The following is a 25,523-nucleotide window of genomic DNA, read 5'->3' as shown; positions in this document are numbered from 1 at the left end:
CCTGATCCGATGCTGTTGCCGTCCATCACGCTCACCGATGCTTCCGTTCCTTTATGTGCCTGGAGGAGAAAGTGAGGACTGCAGATGCTGGAGATCAGAGCTGAAAATGTGTTGCTGGAAAAGCGCAGCAGGTCAGGCAGCATCCAAGGAGCAGGAGAATCGACGTTTCGGGCCGAAACGTCGATTCTCCTGTTCCTTGGATGCTTTATGTGCCTGGGCCTAGCCGTGGACTAGGAGCCTCGGCCTAGCCTACGAGTCCAGGGCAGGGGACTCAGGTTGCAACTGACTTGCCGGGAGACCCCAGGTTGGGGTCTGACTCATCCTGGCATTGCCGCTGCCAGAGGCCTCCTCCTTCACCTGCCACCCTCCAGGCTCTGAGTCTATTTAAGTCCGTGCTCCATGTTGTGGTGTACGTAAGATCATACCCACGCAGAGAGAAGAACTTAACCCAGCCAGCTTGCCTGTGTAATGCACTCCCAATTCAGCTCCCACATTCTGTCCTCTGTAAACTTGGCAAGCCCAAAGTCATAAGAGGTATACAGCACAAAACAGATCCTTCAGTCCAACCCGTCCATGCCGACCAGATATCCCAACCTAATCTCGTCCCATGTGCCAGCACCCGGCCCACATCCCTCCAAACCCTTCCTATTCATATACCCATCCAGATGCCTTTTAAATGCTGTAATTGTACCAGTCTCCACCACTTCCTCTGGCAGCTCATTCCGTACAAGTACCACCCTCTGTGAGATCTTCTGATATTAAACCTAATTCTAAAAAAACTGGAATACTGCGAGAGTGCTGCACTGTCAGAGGGAGTGTTAAATTAAGGTCCTGTGGTAACTGATTTGGAAAATAGATCTGTTGACGTCATAGAGTTTTTACAACATGGGAAGAGACCCTTCAGCCCATCATATCCACACTGGTCATCAAACATCCATCAGGTCCAATCCCACAGAGGGAAGGTGATGGCCTAATGGTAATATTGCTGGACTGTTAATCCAGAGACCCAAATAATGTCCTTAGGACCCGCATTCAAAGCCTGCTGTGTCAGACGGTGGAATTTGAATTTAATAAAAATCTGGAATTACTTTAATGATGATCACAAAATGATAGTTTGAAAAGCCCATCTGGGTCACTAATGTCCTTTAGGGAAGGAAACTGCCATCCTTAGGTCACATGGCCTACATGTGACTCCAGACCCTGGTGAACCAGTTGACTCTTAACTGCCCTCTGGGTAATTAGGGCATTCAATACTGGCCTAGCCAGTGACACCCACTTCACATTAATGAATTTTAAAAAGCCTTGTATGTTATGGTGGCTCAAGTGCTTCTCTGAGCAGTTTTTAATGTAGATGTAATTTAACCAATGTTACAGAAAACTTCATCAAAACTTTTGTGTTCTGAAGAAAGGTCACCGGACTCGAAACCTTAACTCTGCTTTCTGTCCACAGATGCTGCCTGACCTGCTGGGTTTCTCCAGCAATTTCTGTTTGCGTTTTAGGTCTTCAGCACTTGCAGTTCATTGTTTTATCGCTCGCCGGTTGTTCCTGGGGGCTTGCTGTGCATCGGTTGGCTGTCCACTTGTGACCGTGACAACAACTCGGAGAAACCTGTGGGAGGTGAAGCGCTTCAGTGTGTTGTAGAGGGCGTCATATGGATGGAGATTTTCCCTAGGAATGGGGCTGCAAACCCAGGTCACGCTGCTAATGAGGTTTCCAGCTGACAATGTGAGAGGTAATGCCTTTCCTCTTTAACCTCTTCTCTCTGCAGATGACAGTGTTTCAGCCACAAGTAGCATGGATGTGGATGACCGTATCTCCTACCTCGAGCAGCGAATGCAGCTACAAGATGACGAGATTCAGGTCCTGAAAGCAGCGCTTGCTGATGTGGTTCGGCGGTTAGCCCACGCAGAGGAGCAGCACACCTTGCTCAACAAAAGAGCACCCAGTAGAGGTATGTCAATGGCACTGTTGCCCGACCACGCATTCATAGAGTCATAGAGATGTACAGCTCAGAAACAGACCCTTCATCCATGCCAACCAGATATCCTATCCTAATCTCACTCCATTTGCCAGCACTTGGCCCATATCTCTCCAAACCCTTCCTATTTATATACCCATCCAGTTGCCTTTTGAATGCTGTAATTGTACCAGCCTCCACCACTTCCTCTGGCAGCTCATTCCATACATGCACCGCCCTCTATTTGAAAAAGGTCCATTTAAATTTTATCCCTAAACCTATGCCCTCTAGTTTGGGACTCTCCCACCCCGGGGAGAAGACCATGTCTATTTATCCTATCTATGCCCCTCATGATTTTATAAACATCTATAAGATCACCCCTCAGGGAAAACAGCCCCAGCCTATTCAGCCTCTCCCTGTAGCTCAAACCCTCCGACCCAGACATCATCCTTTTCTGAATCCTTTCAAGTTTCACAACGTCCCTCCGATAGGGAGGAGACCAGAATCGTGTTGGTTCAGCCTGAACGAGAGGAGAGAGCAGCCTACTCCTCACAAACACTGTCAGCCCAGGCCAACTGGTTTGATCACGCCTGAGTAATTCCAGTTACTGCACCTTTACAAAGGATAGTTTGCCTTCAGATAGGATGCAGCATTTTTAGAAAATTATTCATTTCTGGGATGTAGGCATCATTGGCTGGTCCCAGCATTTATTGCCCTGACCCTAGTTGCCCCTTGAGAAGGTGGGGGTGAGTTGCTACATTCCACCTGTGTGGGTTGACCCACAATGCCCGCAGGGAGGAAATTCCAGGATTTTGACCTAACAACACTGAAGGAAGGACAATATATTTCCCAAGTTGGGACGGGGAGTGCCTTGGGGGATCTTGAAGGGGATGGTGTTCCATAGATGTACCAATACTGTATTGTGTTGAAAATTACATTGTTCATTTTGTCCACTTGAGGTCACCATACCTACATGTACCAGCAGAGGGTGTCTGCCATGAAGATATCTGTTTCTCTAGAACATAGAACATTACAGTGCAGTACAGGCCCTTCGGCCCTTGATGTTGCGCCGACCTGTCATACCAATCTGAAGCCCATCTAACCTACACTATTCCATGTATGTCCATATGCTTGTCCAATGATGACTTAAATGTACTTAAATTTGGCGAATCTACTGCCGTTACAGGCAAAGCATTCCATACCTTTACTATTCTCTGAGTAAAGAAACTACCTCTGACATCTGTCCTATATCTATCACCCCTCAATTTAAAGCTATGCCCCCTTGTGCTTGCCATCACCATACTTGGAAAAAGGCTCTCCCTGTCCACCCTATCTAACCCTCTGATTATCTTATATGTCTCTATTAAGTCACCTCTCACCCTTCTTCTCTCTAACGAAAACAGCCTCATGTCCCTCAGCCTTTCCTCGTAAGACCTTCCCTCCACATCAAGCAACATCCTAGTAAATCTCCTCGGCACTCTTTCCAAAGCTTCCACATCCTTCTTATAATGTGGTGACCAGAACTGTACACAATACTCCAAGTTTTGTACAGCTGCAGCATGGTTCCAGAACTCGATCCATCTATTAATAAAAGCCAAAACACTGTATGCCGCCTTTACAACCCTGTCAACCTGGGTGGCAACTTTCAAGGATCTGTGCACATGGACACCGAGATCTCTCTGCTCATCTACACTACCAAGAATCTTACCATTAGCCCAGTACTTTACATTCTGGTTACTCCAACCAAAGTGAATCACCTCACACTTGTCCGCTTTAAACTCCATTTGCCACCTCTCAGCCCAGCTCTGCAACTTATCTATGTCTCTCTGTAACCTACAACATCCTTCGAAACTATCCACAACTCTATCGACCTTAGTGTTGTCTGTAAATTTACTAACCCACCCTTCTACGCCCTCATCCAGGTCGTTTATAAAAATGACGAACAGCAGTGGACCCAACACTGACCCTTGCGGTACACCACTGGTAACTGGACTCCAGGATGAACATTTCCCATCAACCACCACCCTCTTCTTTCAGGAAGCCAGTTACTGATCCAAACTGCTATATCTCCCACAATCCCATTCTTCTGCATTTTGTTCAATAGCCTACTGTGGGGAACCTTATCTAAGGCCTTGCTGAAATCCATATACACTGCATTAACCGGTTTACTCTCATCTACATGTTTGGTCACCTTCTCAAAGAACTCAATAAGGTTTGCGAGGCACAACCTACCCTTCACAAAACCGTGCTGACTATCCCTAATCAAATTATTCTTTTCTAGATGATTATAAATCCTACCTCTTTATAACCTTTTCCAACACTTTACCAACAACTGAAGTGAGACTCACTGGTCTATAATTACCAAGGTTGTCTCTACTCCCTTTCTTGAACAGGGGAACCACATTTGCTGCCCTCCAGTCTTCTGGCACTATTCTTGTAGACAATGACGACTTAAAGATCAATGCCAAAGGCTTGGCAATCTCCTCCCTGGCTTTCCAGAGGATCCTACGATAAATCCCATCCGGCCCAGGGGACATATCTATTTTCACACTCTACAGGATTTCTAATATCTCTTCCTTGTGGACCTCAATCGCACCTCGTCTAGTACCCTGATCCTATCCGCCAACAACTTCGCATACCTTCTCCTTCTGTTCCAAGAACTTCACAGATACCTGGACATTGCGTGTTAAACTATGGGAAGCAATTTCACAAATATTCCTATGACATTTGGAAGGTTAAGGATGATTTGATCAAGACCTTCAAGATATTGAGGGGAACTGATGGAGTTGATAAAGAAAAGCTTTTTCCACTGACTGGGGACTCTGGAACTTGGGGTGGAGTGTAGAAATTAGACTCGAGACTGTGATGCTGAAAAACACACCAGGTCAGGCAGCAGCCGAGGAGCAGGAAAATTTGGCAAAAGCCCTTCGTCAGGAATGAGGCTGGCAGCCTCAGGGGTGGAGAGATAAATGGGAGGGGGGTGAGGCTAAGGGGAAGGTAGCTGAGAGTGCAATAGGTGGATGGAGGTGGGAGGTAAAGGTGATAGGTGGGGGGTTAAGGTGATAGGTCAGAGGGGAGGGTGGAGTGGTTAGGTGGGAAGGAAGATGGACAGCTGGGACAGGTCAGGAGGGCGGTGCTGAGCTGGAAGGTTGGAACTGGGATAAGGTAGGTGGAGGGGAAATCCACATTGATGCCATGGGGTTGGAGGGTCCTGAGGCAGAAGATGAGGTGTTCTTCCTCCAGGCTTTGGGTGGTAAGGGAGTGGCGATGGAGGAGGCCCAGGACCTGTGGAGTGGGAGGGGGAGTTGAAGTGTTTGGTCATGGGGCAGTGAGGTTGGTTGATGCGGGTGTCTCTGAGATGTTCTCTGAAGTGAGAGAAGGCATCCTATCTCCCCAATGTAGAGGAGACCGCATCGGGAGCAACGGATACAATAAATGACATGTGTGGAAGTGCAGGTGAAACTCTGATGAATATAGAAGGATCCTTTGGGGCCTTGATTGGAGGTCAGGGGGGGAGGTGTGGGCGCAGGTTTTGCATTCCTGCGGTGGCAGGGGAAGGTGCCAGGAGGGGAGGGTGGGTTGTTGAGGGGCGTGGATGAGGTAGTCGCGGAGAGAACAGTCTTTACGGAAAGTGGGTGGGGGGGGAGGGAAATATATCTCTGGTGGTGGTGGCTTTTTGTAGGTGGCGGAAATGGCAGGGGATGATGCGATGTTTACGGAGGTCGGTGGGGTGGAAGGTGAGGAATAGGGAGTTCTGTCCTTGTTCTGGTTGGACGGGTCAGGTTTGAGGGCGGAGGTACGGGACGTGGATGAGGGCATCATCAACCACGTGGGAGGGGAAATTGCGGTCTTTAAAGAAGGAGGCCATCTGGTGTGTTCTGTGGTGGAACTGGTCCTTCTGGGAGCAGATACGGCAGAGACAGAGGAATTGTGAATACAGGATGGCATTTTTGCAGGAGGCAGGGTGGGAGAAGGTGTATTCTAGGTAGCTGGGGGTTTCTAGAAATTAGAGCCAAACTTTCAGACTTTAAAAATAAAATAAATTCCTTCATGCATTGGGTAATTGAAGTTTGGAACTCCAATGGAAATGGATTTTTGAGCTACTGTGGAGTGGCATTTCATGTTATCTCTTAGGGGAATTTAATGCTCAATATCCTTTTGGAAAAAAATACTAGAATCCCTAAGCCTGCAGATGCTCAAGAGAACATCCCACTCAGACCCACCCCCTTATCCTATGACTGTAATTCTACATTTCCCATGGCTAATCCATCTTACCTACACATCCCTGGATACTATGAGGTAATTTAGCATGGCCAATCTGTACATCTCTGGCCTGTGGGAGGAAACCCACGCAGACACAGCGAGAATCTGCAAACTCCATTCAGATAATCATTTGAGGCTGGAATTGAACCTGGGGTCGTAGAGCTGAGAGGCAGTAGTGCAAACCGCTGAGCTACCGTGCTGCCTCCCAGATGACCTGGTCAATGATGCATTAGTGTTTGAGGGATTTTGCTCTGCACCTACAATGCAACTACCTTTAAAAGTGACACATCGAGGGCAAGTGATGAAGCTCAAAATTGCCCCCACTGTGTGCCAGGTCTGCCGTGGACCATCTTGAGGGAAAGTGTGTCAGATAACGAACAACCTCAATAGGGGCATCTGGATCCTGGTCCACAGGGTTGCAGTGTTACCAACCTTTCCATATTGTCGGAGACAAGGACAATCTGTTGAAATTCCTTCGGAACAGACAGTCCAATGATAGAGTCCTCTCTCAGGCCAACATACCTAACACTGAGGCACTGGTTGCAATAAGACCGTAAGACATAGGAGCGGAAGCAAGGCCATTCGGTCCATCAAGTCCACTCCACCATTTAATCATGGCTGATGGGTATTTCAATTCCACTTACCTGCACTCTCCCCGTATCTCTTGCAAGATCAAGAATTTATCAAACTCTGCCTTGAAGGTATTTAGCATCCTGGCCTCCACTGCGCTCCGTGGCAATGAATTCCACTCTCTGGCTGAAATCAGTCAGTTGTGTTGGATGGGCCAGGTTGACGGCATAAAAATGTAGAAAATAGGAGCAGGCAGTAGGCCACTCAGCCCTTCAAACTTGCCCCCCACTCATTCAAGGCTCATCATCCAACTCAGTCCCCTCTTCCAGCTTCCTCCCCATCCCTTTGGTCCCTTCAACACTAAGAACTATATCTAACTCCTTCCTGAAAGCATTTTAATGTCTTGGCCTCAAACATGCTCTGCTGATACCAGGCCCCAGAATCGAGCTCTCTTCTCGGAGTTTTGTCGTGCAAGTGCAGAGCAGGAGAGCAGCGGCAGTACTTCAAGGGTGTCCTGAATGCCTTCTCATGGAAATGCAAGATCTTCACCAACCCATGGCAGTCCCGAGCCCGAGACCAAACGAAATGGAGCAGACGAAATTCCTCACCTGTGGCAGGCTGTGTACACCGAGAACTGGATTATCTCATCACCTCAGGACCCACAACACCAGAATGGAATAAAGTCATCCTCAGTCCCAAGGGACTATCCAAGGAAAAGAAGCTTCATTGGCTGCTGATTGCAGTGGGACAGCTAAAGGCGCTATACAAATACATGTCTTCCTTTCTCTAACAATGGATGTCAGTTAGGAGTTTTCACCAACCTTCTGTTTACTCCCTTGCGTGGATCAGAGTCCTCTTGCTGACATCCTGTGGTTCAGTCTAGGCAAAGACCTACAACAGCAAGCTGAATTTGTGTAGCACCCTCATGGCACGTCACAGCGGCTCAATCCAAAGTGAATGGAGAATCAACCAAAGAAAGCTCTTTGGCAGAGCCTGGCCAATGAAAGCTCTTTGGCAGAGCCTGGCCAATGAAAGCTCATTGGCAGAGCCTGTCCAACGAAAGCTCATTGGCAGAGCCTGGCCAACGAAAGCTCATTGGCAGAGCCTGGCCAACGAAAACTCATTGACAGACCCTGGCCAAAGAGTTGGGTTTTAAGGAGGGTCTTCACCCGATGAGGTTGACCCTTTGCTGCTCTTGAAGTCAAGTAGCAATGGACAACAAATGAACAATGAGGAAATTGGACCAAAGATTTGGAAGAAGACGCTGAAACATTGTGTTTCTGCCCAACTGAGATCACAGCGACCGGGATCAAACATGGCCTCCTGCTTCCTGTTCTGGTAGCTCATTTCCTTCTTTCTGGGCACTCTGGGAAGTGCCGAATGCTGCGGCTCCAAGCTTTACCATCACACAATGGTTTGCAACGGTGCTGGAAAAATATTTCTGTAAACATTTGAAGTCAGCGTATCTTTCTTATTAAACAGGGAGTTCTGATGGAAGGGACCTTGCCAGATCTGAATCCAAGTTGGAAAAGATCTGATGTAGGAGCGTGATGTCTCCGGAAGTGAAGCCTCATGAGAATAATGCACATGACAGAGACTGTGGAGGGATTAGAAGGCTGAAGTTTGCTGCGATTTTTTGTGACCTTGTCTTGGTAACAATGAGCTGCCCGTCAGTCTCTTCATTGGCTTGTCAGCATTCATCCACTCTCTGCCTGCTCCTGCCTTCCACCCCCCGCCCTCACCGTCCTCACACACAACAAAATGTTTTAGGCTCACAGAAGATGTTGAAGTTTTGTAATTGCTGCAAGGCAGTAGGTTCTTGACCAACAAGGAAATTAAAAGTTTGATCGGATTTATTATTGTCACATGTACCTTGGTAGAGTGAAAAGTTTTGTTTTGCGTGCAGTACAGGCAAACCATACCATACAAAGATCATAGGGTGATCAAACAGAACGAGGAATATAATGTTACAGCTGTAGAGAAGGTATACAAAAAGCAAGATCAGAATGAGATTAGAAATTTGAGAGGAAGAAGCTGTTCTTGAATCTGTTGATATGTGTGTTTAAGCTTTTGTATCTTCTGCCTGACAGAAGTGTTTGGAAGAGATTATATCCAGGGTGGGAGGGGTCTTTGATGCTGCTGCTTACTGGAAGCTGCAAGAATTATAAATGGAGTCAATGGATGGAAAGAGCGAGGTGAGAAGAGAAAGAGACAGAGAGAGAGAGAGGGAGAGAGAGAGGGAGAGAGGGAGAGGAGAGCAGGCAGCACTTCAGAGGCAAAGACACCTATTGGGAAGAAACACAACAGAATGGCTTGCATGTTGGACTGGGCTGAGTTCACAACTGCCTGTCATTTCTTACAGGCCCAGGCAGAGCAGTTGCCTTACAAAGCCATGATGCATCCAGATAGAATGCTTTCTATAGTGCATCTGTAAAGGTCGGTGAGGGTTATCAGGTGTAGATCAGAAAGTGGAGTTGAGGCCACATCCCAGTCAACTGCGACCTCAGCAAATTACAGCCACAATTTGCACTTATGTAACACTGTGGAAATGGGTAAAGCATTGCAAGGGTGCTCTGCAGAAGAGTTCGGGAACATTTGAGCCACGCGATGAGGATGTGATGCAACATCAACCAAAACACACAGAGGGTCTGTTGGGTGAAGCCAGGTATTCAGAGGCTTTGTTCTAAGAGAACCAGGGTGGGAATTGGGAAGTGGGGGTTGGCTTTTATTTCTATATCTGTGTGGATACCAGTCAGGGTCAAGACCAGAGGATGCAAACTTAAAATGTTTGAGAAAGGAACCAATGAATACATGAGGAAAACTTCTCACTGCAGTGAGTGGTTAGGATCAAGAAGGTGCTGGTTGAGAATGCAGTGGAGGATGGTACAATCCAAGACATTCAAGAGTGTATTAATTATTATTTGAAATGTTGCAAGGTTGTGGGGTAAGTAGGATAAGTTCTTGCAGAATGAGAATCATGGGCTGACTGGTCTTCATCTGTGTTATAACCAATGGCTCTGTAACTCTAAACATGTGACCCTTTTAGTTCTTTACGCTCCAGCTGTTTCTCTCTAACAAACATTCCTGGTGCAAATATTCTGAATCCCTTTTACAGAATGTATCTTCTGAAGCATTGTCTTTCATTTTTAAGAATGTATTCATGGGATGTGGCTGTCACGGATTAGGCTGGTGTATCTTGTAGACAGTACACACTGCTGCTACTGAGCGTCGGTGGGGGAGGAAGTGGATGTTTGTGGATGTGGTGCCAATCAAGAGGGGGCTGCTTTTTCCTGGATGGTGTCGAGCTTCTTGAGTGTTGTTGAGCTGCCCCCATCCAGGGGCAAGTGGGGAGTATTCCCTCACACTCCTGACTTGTGCCTTGTGGACAGGCTTTGGGGACTCAGGAGTTACTCACTGAAGGATTCCTAGACTTAATCTACTTTTGTTGTCACAATATTTGTTACTGTAGTTAATAAATCCCTCTACATACAATTACTGTTCTAGCCTAACTAAAGTTATACCATAATCATTTATAGCTGATGACCAATTGTCATTTATTTTCTTCTTAAAAACTTCTTGTACACAAAACTAAAAGCGAAAAGCAATCGTACTTTTCTCTTTCAAAGGTTCAGACACATTTTAACAATCACAGAATGTTCTGTACCACAATACAAGGAAGTTTATTCAGTGAATCTTACTATCCCAAGGTATCCAAAATAGAGTGCTCCCAGATGTTGCAATACTCACCACACTGGTTCTGCCATTGGATTGAATTCAGGATCATGCCATCTGTTTCAAAATCTTTCACAGTCTCTTATTGTCTGCGTTTGTTCCCAACAGGTGCCTGCCTCTAGCTGCACACTCTGTTCCTTCGCCTCTGAAGTGCTGCCCACTCTCCTCTATCTCTCTCTCTCTCTCTCTCTCTTCTGCCCACATCCTATCTCTCTCTCTCTTTTTTCTCTCTCTCTCTCTCTGTCCGCCTCTCTCTCCCTCTCTCTCTCTCTCTACCCCCCTCTCTTCCGCCCACCACACCGTCTCTGTCTCTTTCTCTTTTTCTCTCTCTCTCTTCCGCCCACACCTCTGTTTCTCTCTCTCTTTCCCCCCCACACTCTCTTGCTCTCTCTCTCTTTTTGTCTCTCTTTCTCTCTCTCTCTCTCTCTCTGCCTCTCTCTTCTCTCTCTCTCTCTCTCTGTGTGTGTCTCTCTCTCTCTCTGTCTGTCTGCTTCTCAATGGGACAATGGACAGAGATATAATTCTGTCTTGCCTTGTTCCACCTCCAACCCCCACTTCTCAATCCCCACCCTGGTTCCCTTAGAACAAAGCCTCTGAATACCTGGCTTCACCCAACAGACCCTCTGCGTGTTTTGGTTGATGTTGCATCACATCCTCATCGCGTGGCTCAAATGTTCCCGAACTCTTCTGCAGAGCACCCTTGCGATGCTTTACCCATTTCCACAGTGTTACATAAGTGCAAACTGTGGCTGTTACACCATCTCAAACCCTTTCCAAATTCCTTCTCTCTGTTGCTGAACATTACCTTTCCATAATAATGTTTTATTAAACCTTTAGTCTATGCACCATCCACCACCCCTGGATAAATGCGAGGTATTGCGTTTTGGTAAAACAAACAAAGGCAGGACTCGTACAATTTAAAAGGAGGGCTTTCGCCCGAATTATAGAACAGGGAGGCTTTTGCCCGAAACATTGACTCTCCTGCTCCTCGGATGCTGCCTGACCTGCTGTGCTTTTCCAGCACCACTCTAATCTTGACATTGTAAAACAGAGAGATCTAGGGGTTCACGTACATAATTGTTGAAGTTTGTTTAACATCATCGGGGTCATCTTATAGAGGCTTACAAAATTATGAGGGGCATGGATAGGGTAAATAGGCAAAGTCTTTTCCCTGGGTGGGGGAGTCCAGAACTAGACGGCGTAGGTTTAGGGTGAGAGGGGAAAGAGACCTAAGGGGCAACTTTTTCCACACAGAGGGTGGTACGGTTATGGAATGAGCTGCCAGAGGAAGTGGTGGAGGCTGGTACAATTACAACATTTAAGAGGGATCTGGATGGGTATGTAAATAGGAAGGGTTTAGAGGGATATGGGCCAAGTGCTGGCAGATGGGACTAGATTGGGTTGGGATATCTGGTTGGCATGGACGGGTTGGACCGAAGGGTCTGTTTCCGTGCTGTACATCTCTATGACTCTATGACTCTATAGTCAGAGTGGTTAAAAAAAGTGTTTAGCACACTTGCCCTCATTGCTCAGACCTTTGAGTATTGGAGTTTGGACATCATGTTGAGATTGTACAGGACGTTGATGAGGCCTCTTCTGCATATTTTCACGTGCCCCTTCAATAAGGGAGAACTTGTGGGAACTGCAAACGTTTTGCTGCTTACACGCTACTGAATGTAATAAATTGATATTAACCATCATAAGTTATGATATCCTGTCAGCAATAGAAGTGTTGCCATTTTTATATTTTAAATATTAGTGTTCCATATATTTATTTGTAACATTCTAATAAGTGCTATAAAATCGTCACAACATTTTTCTCATCCGTAAATAAATAACTTGTGGTAAATGATATAAACAAGTTGTTGCGGTTGTCTGATATTTGGCATTCTTGTGTTGGTCCTGATGAGTGCAGTTTAGAAAGCTTCAACATTATGTCTCTCTCCTGAGTGATCCTATTCCTCAGAGAAAGTAATGTTTCCATCCATATTAATCAGCCGAACCCAACAGTCACACACGGTGCGCTAAAGAGGCGACCTTGCTGTTGCTTGTGCTTCTGGTGTCTCATGCTGCACATATCCAAGCCAGTCCAGTGAGGGAACGTAGGACTCAAGGGCACGAAGAGGCCATTCAGCCCTTCAAGTCTGCTCCACCATCCAATAAGGTGGCGGCTGATCTGGCTGTGGTCTCAGCTTCACTCTCCTGTCTCGTAACCCCATCAGCCTCATCCACCGAAAATCTCTCTGATGCAACCTCGACTAAATTTAAACACCCAGCTTTCCACCGCCTCTGGGAAAGAGAGTTCCACACTCAAACAACCCTCTGAAGGAAGGAGAAAGTGAGGACTGCAGATCCTGGAGATCAGAGTCAAAATGTGTGGCGCTGGAAAAGCACAGCCGGTCAGGCAGCATCTGAGGAGCAGGGGTATTGACATTTCGGGCATAAGCCCTTCATCGGGAATGTGTGTTGAAGGGCTTATGCTTGAAACGTCAACTCTCCTGCTCCTCGGATGCTGCCTGATCAGCTGTGCTTTTCCAACTCTCTGAGAGAAATCATATTCTCCTCACCTCTGTGTTAAAAGGGAGACACCTCTTATTCTTAAATTATGTCCCCCAGTTTTAGACTCCCACGCAAGAGGACCACTTTACCTGCACTTCCCAAAATCCAGTTGACTGCATCCACTGCTCACAATGTAATGGTCTCCTGTACATTGGGGAAACAAAGCGTAGACTGGGTGACTGGAAAAAAGACCCTGAGCTTCCAGTTGCCTGTCACTTCAACACCCCACCCTGCTCCCTGGCCAACATCCCCCATCTCAGGCTTGGCTGCAGTGCTCCAGTGAAGCTCAGGGCAAACTGGAAAAAAGCACCTCAGTTTCCCCTCAGGGACCCTGCAGCCTTTTGGACTCAACATCGAGTTCAACAACTTCAGGGCTTGAGCTCTCCCACATCCTTACCCCAACCCCCACACACCAGGCCCCTTGTTATCACATTATCTGCTATTATACACAACCCATTGTTAGCCACTAACAGTCCCCATTAATAGCTCTTCACCCTCCAAGCCAGATCATTACCCACTCCTTCATCTGTCCAAATGTCTTTAGACTCTATCCCCACCTATCATTTACTCCTTACTCCCTCTCTGATCTTTTGCATAAAAACCGACATTTTCCTACCTACCAACTGAAGAAGAGGCATTGATTTGGAAAGCTAACGCTGCTTTCTCTCCACGGATGCTGCCATACCTGCAGAGCTTTTCCAGCAATTTCTGCTTTTGAGACAAAAATTATATGCAGCACTCCAGATGTGGTCTTACCTATGTTCCATACATTTGCAGTAAATCTTTGCTTCTTTGATATCGTTGGGTCTAAATCCTGGAACTCCCCTCTCTAACCACACTTCTGAGTGTACCACCAGCAAATGGACTGCAGTGATTCAGGAAGACAGCTCAGCCCTCACTTTCTCAAGGGCATGGTCAATAAGCACCGGCCCAGCCAGCAACATCTACATCCCATTAATTACTTCTTTAAAAAAAAAACCCTTCCACTCACAATTTGTTTTGGGGACCAGAATTCTGGAATGTTCTCTTGTATATACCCTTGACCATAGCATTGCCCATCACCAACTTGCCCTTATTGGAGATCACAGTGGGGCAGGCAGCATCCATGGAGGGAGAGTCTAGATGCTTGAACTGTTAGCTTGCTCTCTCTCCGTGGATGCTGCCTGACCTGCTGTTATCTCCAGCACTTTTTGTTTTCAGTTTAGATTCCAGCATCCACAATAATTTGCAGCTGCTCTTGAACTTTGGACTGCCCAGAGGAGCCTCCACTCTGTGAATCACTCTGTGAGGAGCACTGCTCAATAGGACATAGGAGACGCAGTCTGGGTTGGAGGTTGGCATGGGTTTAATGTTCCTGGGGAAATGTCGTTGATTCACAATCTGCTCTTTCTTACCCCCACCCCGTCCTCCGTAGCCCGTCTCTTCATGCAAACATTGCCCTCGCGGCACACCCTCACCAATGGGACTGCAACACCTCCGAAAAGAAGCAATGCTATACCTCAGTCACCATCCTCACCCAGGAAGGAGATGTCCTCTGCAAAAAGGTAGGGAGAGCTGTTAAATTTGGCCCAGAGGTTATTTCCGCCTACCTATGGCGAGTAAAACTATCTCTTGTTACCTCCTGGTCATCCGATATAACTGACCTGTTCGTCCTTATGAGTGAATCTTTTCTGGGCTACTTCTAAAACAATTATATATTTTTTTCAAACAAGGAGACCAAAATTGTACACAGATGTCATTTGTGGTGGGGGGAGATAAATGAGTAATTGCAAATACCAATTGTTAGTTCTGAACTCTGTGGTGTCTGCTAGACCTCAGTCAGACTGAAGCGCAGATGTCAAAATAACTTCTTATCTCATGTCGCCTCATGAGATGTTCATGTCGGCCACTTTCTGATTTTCAGAGGCACTTTCATCATTCCCGCTTACTTCATCATAGAATCATAGAACCCCTACAGTGCAGAAAGAGGCCATTTGGCCCATCGAGTCCACACTAGCCCTTTCACCCAGAACTAGTCTCCATTTCTGTAACGAACATTTCTCATGGCTAACACTTAGCCTGCGCACCCCTGGGCACTATGGGACAATTTAGCATAGCCAATCCACCCTAACCTGCACATCCCTGGACACTATAGATAAATTTAGCAAGGCAAGTCCACCCTAACCTGTGCATCTTTGGACTCGATGCAGTCAACCTCCTGAATTTATGCTGAATTCTTTTCAAAGTCTTCTTTAGAAAGATACAGCACTATTGCCAAAAGTATTAAACTTTTTAACTTGCAACTCACTCACAACATGTTTTGTTAAATAAGTCTCCCAAATTCTGGATGCAGATACACACATGCCCCTCTTCCCAACCCCTGCTCCCCTCCCCCATTGCTCACTGTCACCCCTCTGAAATAACTCCACAGAGGCCGGTATCCCACCACCAAGTCACCCTTCACTTACACATGTTGCGTCCTTGACAATGGTCCAGCTCCCTCACAGCCAGTTCTCAGAGTGAACAGAACCCCTGACACTCCTGTTTAAATCTGTCAGCCAGGGCTCACTGATTGGGGCTGCTAACCTGGTCCAATCAGGGAACTCATATTCTATCATTTGAAAAGTGTGGTGCTGGAAAAGCACAGCCAGTAAGGCAGCATCTGAGAAGCAGGAGAGTCGATGTTTCCTTTTCTTTAATGGATGTATTTATTGAAAAAAAAGTTTCCCTTTTTTGTTACAAATACACAAACCAGAAAAAAACAAAATTATGAAAGTACAAAAGTACAGAAACGTAGAAATGATATCAAGCTATTGTTATTACAGGAACATTGACAATAAACTGCCTACTATTCTCCAACTCATATTTACTTAAAACAAATTAGCGCAGACTCAAATTAAATGAGATAACACTAAACTAAATTACAATCCAAAAAATTAAATTGCACTACATTGTACTATATTATATTACATTGCTCCACTCACTGCACCTCCCTCAGAGCTCCTGTCCATGGGAGCAACAGTAATTTAACCCAGATTTACTAGGCCTCTCTGCTCACCCCTGGAGACCCCAGACCACCACATACAGCCCTTGTGGCTATATAAAGGGCCTGATTAATACCGCCGACAGATCCATGTCTATATAATTTAGAAAGGGCCGCCATGTCTTATAAAATTGCTCCATTCCGTGGTGCACCATACCTGTCAGGTAATCCTGAGGGATGTGCTCCATCACAAGTCCATGCCTTCCTGCAAGACCTGGAGGTTTTTCTGATATCCAGTTCATTCGGATGGTCTTCCTTGCACAGTGCGTCAGGATATTAAACAAACTCTTCCAGTGCCCATCCAGAGAGGGAAACTTCGGTAGTGCCAAGGGGAGGGACACCAGATCCCACCTAACTTCCATTCCCAGGATCCTCTCCAGCTCATTCACTATGGCCCCCCAGTATCCGCAAATCTTGTTACAGGACCAAAAGCAATGTGTAAGGGTGCCAATACTGTTTTAACATTTAGGACATTTTGGGGAGGATCCTTTCTTAAACTTTGCTAGTCTCTCTGGCGCCATATGGGCCCTGTGGAGGATCTTCAATTGCATCACTTGTGCCTTATTGGATATTGAAATCTTCTTTACATTCCCCCATATATCCTCCCACATTTCCGATGAGATATCTTCCCCTGACCCCTGATTCCCAATCTCATGGAGTGTCTCCATATCCCCCAAGGCATTCCCTCTCTGCAGATGATATATGGTACTGACTGAGAGAGCGTTCCTACATCCGACTTGTGGGGCTGGGTCAAGAGCGTGGGTTTCCTCTGTACGTGCCCCTAACTTGGAAATATCGGAAAAGGTCCCCATTTGGGATTCTGTATTTCTGACCTAATTGGCTAAAAAGACATCAAGACCTTCCCCTCAAATAGGTCTCCCAGACAGGAGATTCTTTTACCCTCCCAAGCTCTGAAGCTGGACTCCATTGACCCCAATCTAAATCCTGGGGGCTCCCACTAACTGGGTGAACGGTGAAGTCTTAAACAAATTGCCCTCACCCTGCTGCATCTTCCTCCATGCTTTTACCGTAGTTATGATAATCGGAATTTCACAGTGCTCAACCACCAACCTCATCTTATCCATGAGCGGTAAGTTTATGACGGGACACTTTGCCTACGAGGCCTCCACATCAAGCCATATCGATTTTGGGTCATTGTGCACCCATTCGCCTCCATATGACAACAGAGTGCCTCTTTGATATTTCTTCAAATCCGGGAGGTCCATTCCCCCTACATTTTGTGGAAGCTGCAAATTTAATTTAGGGATACCTCCAGCACCAAATAAATGATCCAAGCCATCCCACAAACCTCTGCAGCACCTGTTTGGATATTGTTATGGACTAGGCCAGACCACTCAAAACATTCTGAAGCAAGCAGCTCAGACCATAACTTTGCAATTTGTTTCGCTAAGTGTACAATGAAAATTACCCAGATTAAATTAGTTAGGTTGACTACTAGATTTTAAAACAGACAAAAGTTTATTCACAAAATTATGCAATGAAACACAAAGAACAGAATAAGGAACCTCTACAGAACTCAGTCTGTCCAAACGAGACTTAATTATGCTGTTCCGAATATACACAACAGTCCCAATAATCAAACTCCCTTTAAAACCCAATATAAATGGAACACATACTTACAGGTTGAAGTTGAAGGGCAGAAGGTGACAGAGAGAGAGAGTTTCCACACAGCTCCCTGTTGAATTCCTCACTAGTTCAGGACTGAACTAAACTGCTCAGCGAGAGAGCTGACCACTCCCCTTTCATTATACAGGTCACTTCTAAAAGATGACCACTTTGGTCTGAAGTCTCATCTGTTTACATATAAACAATGGGTCTCTCAAAATCCTTTTAATCTCTGTACCAAACCAGACTGATGGGAGCCCGGCCTGGTTTATTACCCCTCTGAAGAAAATCAAACACAGAGTATCCTTGAGCCAAGGAACAGCTTTTAGAAAAAAAACGGACTAGCTTTGTGACAGTATTATAATGGGAGCATCCTCATAGGATATAGCAGCCGAGGAAGAACATTCATTTTAATCAAGGCTACACAGCCAAGCCATGACATGTGTAGTTCCTCCCATCGCTGCAAGTCCTCTCAAACAGATGCACAAAGTTAACTCCGTACAGCTACCGGAAGCGAGGGATAATAAAAATTCCCCAGATAAAGATGAAAACCTTTCTGTAATCACCTCAAGGGAAATTCCATTCCACCTTCCAGCTTTAGTACCTCCACCACCCATCCCCCCCACAGGCATGACCTCCAATTTTGTAATATTTGTAGCTATTGAATAATTTAGTTTTTTTTATTAACCGGGGTGTGGATTTTCTTTTTTGGTCAGCTAAAAACAAAAGAACATTGTCCGCACAGAGAGTGATTTTCTGTTCCCCAACTCTCACTTCCAATGCCGTTATTTCAGGGTCTTTTCGGAAAACCTCCACCAGTGGTTCAAGTCCCAAGGTGAACAATAGCGACGACAAGGGGATCCTGGTTGGCTACCCCTCCCCACACCAAAGTTGCTCAATTTAACCCCATTTGTGACAACTGTCACCTTGGGGTCTTTATATAACACTGCCACCCACCTGGCGAAGGCCCCTCCCAGACCAAAACGATCCAGAACTGCAAAGAGATACGGCCATCCCACCCAATCAAAAGCCTCTTCTGTATCCAGGAGATGACCAAACCTGGAATTGTTCTCTGCTGACATACTTGTATGATATTCAACATCTGCCTGATATTGTGGAGGAGCTGCAGCTCTTGATAAATACCCGTCTGCTCCTTTTTTATAATAATGGGCAGCACTGTCTCCCACCTCAGAGCCAACACCTTTGATAGAATTTTAAAATCCACATTCAACAACAAGATGGGTCTTTATGATGCGCAATCCTTGGGGTCTTTCCCTTTCTTTAAGATAAGGGAGATATTAGCCTCCCTAAGAGAGGACGGAAAACAGTCATAGAGTCACAGAGACGTACAGCATGAAAACAGACCCTTCGGTCATGCTGACCAGATATCCTAAACTAATCTAGTCCCATTTGCCAGCACTTGGCCCATATCCCTCCAGACCCTTCCTATTCATATACCCATCCAGATGCCTTTTAAATGTTGTAATTGTACCAGCCTCCACCACTTCCTCTGGCAGCTCATTCCTTACACGCACCACCCTCTGTGTGAAAAAGGTCTCTTTTATATCTTTCCCCTCTCACCCTAAACCTATGCCCTCTAGTTCTGGACTTCCCCACCCCAGGGAAGAGACTTTGTCTATTTATCTTGTCCATGCCCCTCATGATTTTATAAACCTCTATAAGGTCACTCCTCATCCTCCGACGCTCCAGGGAAAACAGCCCCAGCCTGTTCAGCCTCTCCCTATAGCTCAAATCCTCCAACCCTGGCAACATCCTTGTAAATCTTTTCTGAACCCTTTCAAGTTTCACAACATCCTTCTGATAGGAAGGAGACCAGAATTGTACACAATATTCCAACAGTGGCCTAACCAATGTCCTGTACAGCCGCAACATGACCTCCCAACTCCTGTACTCAATACTCTGACCAATAAAAGAAAGCATATCAAACGCCTTCTTCACTATTTTATCTACCTGCAACTCCACTTTCAAGGAGCTGTGAACCTGCACTCCAAGGTCTCTAAGACCTTACCATTAAGTGTATAAGTCCTGCTAAGATTTGCTTTCCCAAAATGCAGCACCTCACATTTATCTAAATTAAACTCCATCTGCCACTTCTCAGCCCATTGGCCCATCTGGTTAAGATCCTGTTGTAATCTGAGGTAACCGTCTTCGCTGTCCACTACACCTCCAATTTTGGTGTCATCTGCAAACTTACTAACTGTACCTCTTATGCTTCCATCCAAATCATTTATTTAAATGACGAAAAATAGAGGACCCAGCACCGATCCTTGTGGCACTCCACTGGTCACAGGCTTCCAGTCGGAAAAACAACCCTCCACCACCACCCTCTGTCTTCTACCTTTCAGCCCGTTCTGTATCCAAATAGCTAGGCCTCCCTTTATTCCATGAGATCTAACCTTGCTAACCAGTGTCCCATGGGAGGCCTTGTCAAACGCCTTACTGAAGTCTGTATCGATCACATCTACTGCTCTGCCCTCATTAATCCTCTTTGTTACTTCTTCAACAAACTCAATCAAGTTTGTGAGACATGATTTCCCACACACAAAGCCATGTTGACTATCCCTAATCGGACCTTGCCTTGCCAAATACCTGAACATCCTGTCCTGGTTATATGAGTGACTATACATCTCCAGCAGTGGTTCAGCCAACATGTATATGAACCCCTTGTAAACTTCACTCGGGAATCCGCCTGGACTGGGTGCCTTACCACTTTGGAGCTGCATTACCACCTCCTGCACTGTTAGAGGTGCATTTAAAAGGGAGGCTTGATTTGCGTTTATACTAGGGAGGTCCAAGTTTTCCAAAAAGGATTCCATCCTCGCATTTTCATCCCCACATCCCTCCAACTGGTGTGACTCTGTATAAAACTCCTGGAATCTGGCATTGATCTTCCTCAATTCACGATTGACGTTACCAGCTCACTCCCTGATTGACAGGTATCCACCTGGCTTATCCCCCTATTCAAACAGCCGTTGCTTTGCAAAGGAGACCCCTCTCTTCGCCACTTGTGTGAGCACTCAGTCCAGAGCAGCCCAGAGAGCCATGACCCGTTGTAATTTGACCATGGATGGTCTGGTGTAATATGCCGACTTGGCTGCCTTCAACTAGGCCTCAAGCATCCGCTGCTGCTCCCCCCTCCAGCTCCTTCTCATTGCTGAGTATGAAATAATCATCCCCCTAAAGAATGCTCTGGTGGTCTCCCAGAGCACTGAGGGATTGCTGGCCATACCCCGAATGATGTCCCAAAAAGTCATGAACTCCATTGTGAACAAAGTTGTCATCCTTCATCAAAAACGTATCCATGCACCACTACCGTGTGCCTGTCCCACTACTGTTGATCATGACATCTAAGTATACTGCTGCATGGTCCGAAATAGTTATGCTCCCAATTCTGCAAGCTAACAACAAATCTAAACAAACCGACGGGACAAAGAACATATCAGTTCTGTGTGGCACTTGTGTGGGCTGGAGGAGAAGGTAAACTCCCTTCCGTTCAGGTGGAGACACCTCCACACATCCACTAGCCCCAGTTCCTTACACAAGTCCACTAACTGTCTAGACTGCTGAGGAGTACCCGACAGCCCTCTTGGTATCCTGTCTACCCCAGAGTCCATTAAAGTCCCCTCCAATAATTGTATGGCGCACCCCAAGAGCCATTAACTTAGCAACTGCATCAAGTAAAAATTTGAGAGGTTGTGCTGGGGGACAGTAAACATTCAGGATGCTATACTCTTCTCTGTGTATCAGCACCTCATGAATGACGAACCATCTATAGTCATCCTTGATTTGATCTGTCACCTGGAATAGGAGGTTCTTTCGTACCAGTATGGCCACTCCTTTGCTTTTGGAGTTAAAGGAGGGAAAGAATACCCTATCATATCCCTGCCTGCTGTAAATTCAGATGTTCCCTCTCAGTCAGATGTGTCTCTTGCAACAGCGCAATGTCAACCGTTTCCTCCTTAAAATTTGAGAGCACCTTTTTCCTTTTAATGGGGGTTGGCTTCCCTTTATATTCCAGGTGCACCACCTGAACTGACTGCACACTACAGCCCGTAGTCCCCAGCGAAGAGAAAGCCCATTCAACATGCGATGAGTGGAGAAAAAAACAGACTTTATCAAATCTGAAGACTATTCCAATAGCACTACTAGAACTACCAAAACTAAACAAACTAACCTCTCTCCTAAACACAAATTTCCAGAGACTCCCCCCCCCCCCCCCCCCCCCCCCCCCGCCTTGCCAATAGGGGGCATTCAGTCCCAACTTCATAACCAACCGAACACCTTCCAGGTAAGGCCACACCCAAAACCCAAGCAATGGAAAAAAACATATTATTTTACATTCCCACCAGTTAACAATGGATGGTCACCCCTCCCCCTCCTCATCTCAACCCCACACATCTGTAGAACAAAGGAGTAACCACCCCTCACCCAGCTAAACAGAACAATAGAATAATTAATAACCTCAAAACAGATATAATATAAAACACATCGGACTTTAACACCTGAGCAATATCAAGCCTATAAAGCCTGAAACCCCAAAAGGGAAAAGAACAAAGAGAAAGAAGATACAAAAGAAATGTTTTATACTATGTCATTGTCCATTCACCTCTTTTCTTCCTTCTTGGCTAAAATCTATCATTGCAGCGAGTCCAAACATCCTTTTACATTTTCTGCCAGATCCCCCATAACTGAAATGTAGCTCTGCCGGGTACCTCAGAGAGTATTGAATGTTTAAATCTCTCGGTTTTTTTCTTTACACTATCAAAGACCTTCCTTCCCTTAATTATAGCCCCAGAAAACTAATGAAAAACATTATTTTTGAGCCTTTATAAGCCAAAGCCTGTGGATCTTTTCCCAGTCTTCTGGCTGTTTCTATTATTAAGTGCTTTTCTTTGTAATGCTGGAGTCGCACTCGGACTGGACAGGGGCGCTGGGCCCACCTGGATCTGCGCAATGCGACCTGGTAGGCCCACTCCACACTGACCCGGCCTAACTCGATCTCCCAGCCCAACAACCCTGGAAGTCGTCCCTCGAGGAAGTCAGCGAGGTTTTCACCTTCTTCACATTCCAGTAAGCCCAAGGTGTGTAGATTTTATTTTCTCTGACCTCGATTTTCAAGGTCATCTACTTGTTCCTGCAGGGCCCAAACCTGGCCTTCCAGGGTTCAGACCCACCCCTCGGTGCTCTCCGTCGCGCCCTCTGAGGCTGCAGTCCTCTGCTTCACCACCTCCACGTGCTGATCCAAAGCACGGGTCTCCTGCTCAGGTTCTGCCAACGTGGCAGTGATTGGTTCCAGCACTCCCTCAATGTTTTCACGGAGTTTTGTAAACTCCGTTAGTAACTGCTGCTGCTCCATTGAACTCAAGGGCACCGCCTAACGAGTATAGGTAACGGCCGTGGATGTACCCGATGTAGTCGGGGAATGCCCTGCTTGCTGTTCTTCCCTAGGCCCTTTTCACTTCAACATCTTCATATTAGCTCCAAATCAGGGTGCACGGTGGCTCAGTGGTTGGCACTGCTGTCTCACAGCACCGGGGGTAGCACAGTTGCTCAAGGTGCGGGTGGCACAGTTGGTTAGCACTGCTGCCTCGGTGGTTAGCACCAGGGTCCCAGATTCGATTCCAGCCTCGGGCGACTGTCTGTGTGGAGTCTGCACATTCTCCCTGTGTCTGCGTGGGTTTCCTCTGGGTACTCCAGTTTCCTCCCGCAGTCCAAAGATGTGCAGGTCAGGTGAATTGGACATGCTAAATTGCCCATACTGCCATTAGGTGCATTTGTCAGAGGGAAGTGGATTATTCTTCGGAGGGTCGGTGTGGACTGGTTGGGCCGAAGGGACTGCTTCCACACTGTAGGTAATCTAATCTTCCAAATCCTGATTTAAAGGGGCTCTAGGCATTCTATTTATTTTAAAATACAGACTTTCCTCAGGAGTGATTAATGGCGAGGGGATGGTAGGAGCCCACCTTGCCTGGAGTATGGCACAGAGCCCAACACAGTAGACTGTTCAGACGGCCGCCATCTTGAATCTCGAGTTGATGTTTCATGGAAGAGCTCGTGCTTGAAACGTCGACTCTCCTGCCCCTCGGTTGCTGCCCGACCGGCTGTGCTTTTCCAGCACTACACTCTTCGAATCTGACTCTCCAGCATCTGCAGTCCCCACTTTCTCCTCAGATTCTGTAAGGACCAGCTGGCTGACCTCATTCCATTCAGTACGCAGTCCTCTGACAATGTTGCAAGTGACGGTCCCTTTAAGAATGAGCCGAGGCACGCTGCTGAAACCACAGAAGTGTTACAGTCCTGAAGGAGGCCATTCATTCTATCGCACCTATACCGTCTCTTCAAATGAGCATCATTACCAAATGCCAATCTCCTACTATCTCTCCCATACCTTTCCAACACCATTTTAATCTCAGTAACAGAGAGCAGATGATCATATATTTAAAGGCTTATTTTTTAAAAACAATTCTGACTAAAAGGGATTGCAGGAAGTGGATAAAGCAGTCTGATGTTTGAATTGAACAATGAAATGCAGTTGTGGCCGACAGACTGACTCCTGTTTCAGTCAATGGATGATTAACAACATAACAGCCCACCCCATCCAAAACTCTGGCCCAGCACTGGTGCGAAGTAGCATATCGAAAATGACCAGCTTTCCTGTCTATTCAATAAACATCTTTAATGTCCATACTCGATCGAGCTAAACTTAAAATGATCAAAAAAGCAAAGCCTTACTTTTCAAATTCAAGAAACAAGCACATTGCAGGATTAGGACCTTCAGGTTTTAAAATGACAGCCTTGAAGGAACAGGAGACAAGCAGAGTTAATTACTGAGTAAAACAGCTTGCAGGTGAGGAAGGTAAGTGTAACACTCTCTAAATTATCTGTGGAATTCCTGTCATACCTCACTCTTTGTTCTTGCGACTCGAGTTAATTTGTTAGTTTCCCTCTACACCCTTCCTTTTCATCTACCCATCCAGATGCCTTTTAAATGCTGTAATTGTACCAGCCTCCGCCCCTTCCTCTGGCAGCTCATTCCATACACGTACCACCCTCTATGTGAAAATGTTGCCCCTAAGGTCCTTTTTATACTAGATTAGATTGCCTACAGTGTGGATACAGGCCCTTCAGCCTAACAAGTCCACACCGACCCTCTGAAGAGCAACCCACCCAGATCCATTCCCTTATATTTACCCCTGACTAATGCACCTAACACTATGGGCAATTTAGCATGGCCAATTCACCTGATCTGCACATCTTTGGACTGTGGGAGGTAACTGGAGGAAACTGTGAACCCACACAGACACGGGAAGAATGTGCAAACTCCACACAGACAGTTGCCCGAGGCTGGAATCGAACCTGGGGCCCTGGTGCTAACCACTGAGACAGCAGTGCTAACCACTTGAGCAACTGTGCCACCCCCATCTTTCCCCTCTCACTTTAAACCTATGCACTCTAGTCTGAACTCCCCTACCCTGGGAAAAAGACATTGGCTGTTCACCCTATTCATGTCCCTCATGACTTTATAAACCTTTATGAGGTCACCCTTCAGCCTCTGACGCTCCAAAGAAAACAGCCCCAGTTTATTCAGCACCTCCCCGTCGCTCAAACCCTCCAACCCTGGCAACATCCTTGTAGATCTTTTCTGAACCCTTTCAAGTTTCACAACACCTTTCCTACAGCAGGGAGACCAGAACTAAACATAGTATTTCAAAAGCGGCCTAACCAATGTCCTGCAGAGCCACAACGTGACATTACAGCCCCTAACATCAATG

The 25,523-nt window shown here is 46.3% G+C and overlaps 1 protein-coding gene across 3 annotated transcripts in view; it reads left to right on the top strand.

The window, feature by feature from the left end:
• eml2 (EMAP like 2) overlaps positions 1-25,523 on the top strand; it is a 137,198-nt gene that overhangs the window by 33,898 nt on the left and 77,777 nt on the right. For all 3 annotated transcript variants that reach the window (XM_072549407.1, XM_072549408.1, XM_072549409.1), the window contains exons 2-3: positions 1,770-1,952; positions 14,497-14,626. In XM_072549407.1, coding sequence (XP_072405508.1) covers positions 1,770-1,952; positions 14,497-14,626 — 313 coding nt within the window. The remainder of the gene's footprint in view (positions 1-1,769; positions 1,953-14,496; positions 14,627-25,523) is intronic.

The sequence above is a fragment of the Chiloscyllium punctatum genome, chromosome 29 (genome assembly GCF_047496795.1).
Source record: "Chiloscyllium punctatum isolate Juve2018m chromosome 29, sChiPun1.3, whole genome shotgun sequence".
Taxonomy (NCBI): domain Eukaryota; kingdom Metazoa; phylum Chordata; class Chondrichthyes; order Orectolobiformes; family Hemiscylliidae; genus Chiloscyllium; species Chiloscyllium punctatum.
The sequence above is the reverse complement of the archived record's forward strand: the minus strand, read 5'-3'. Positions and strand labels throughout refer to the sequence as shown.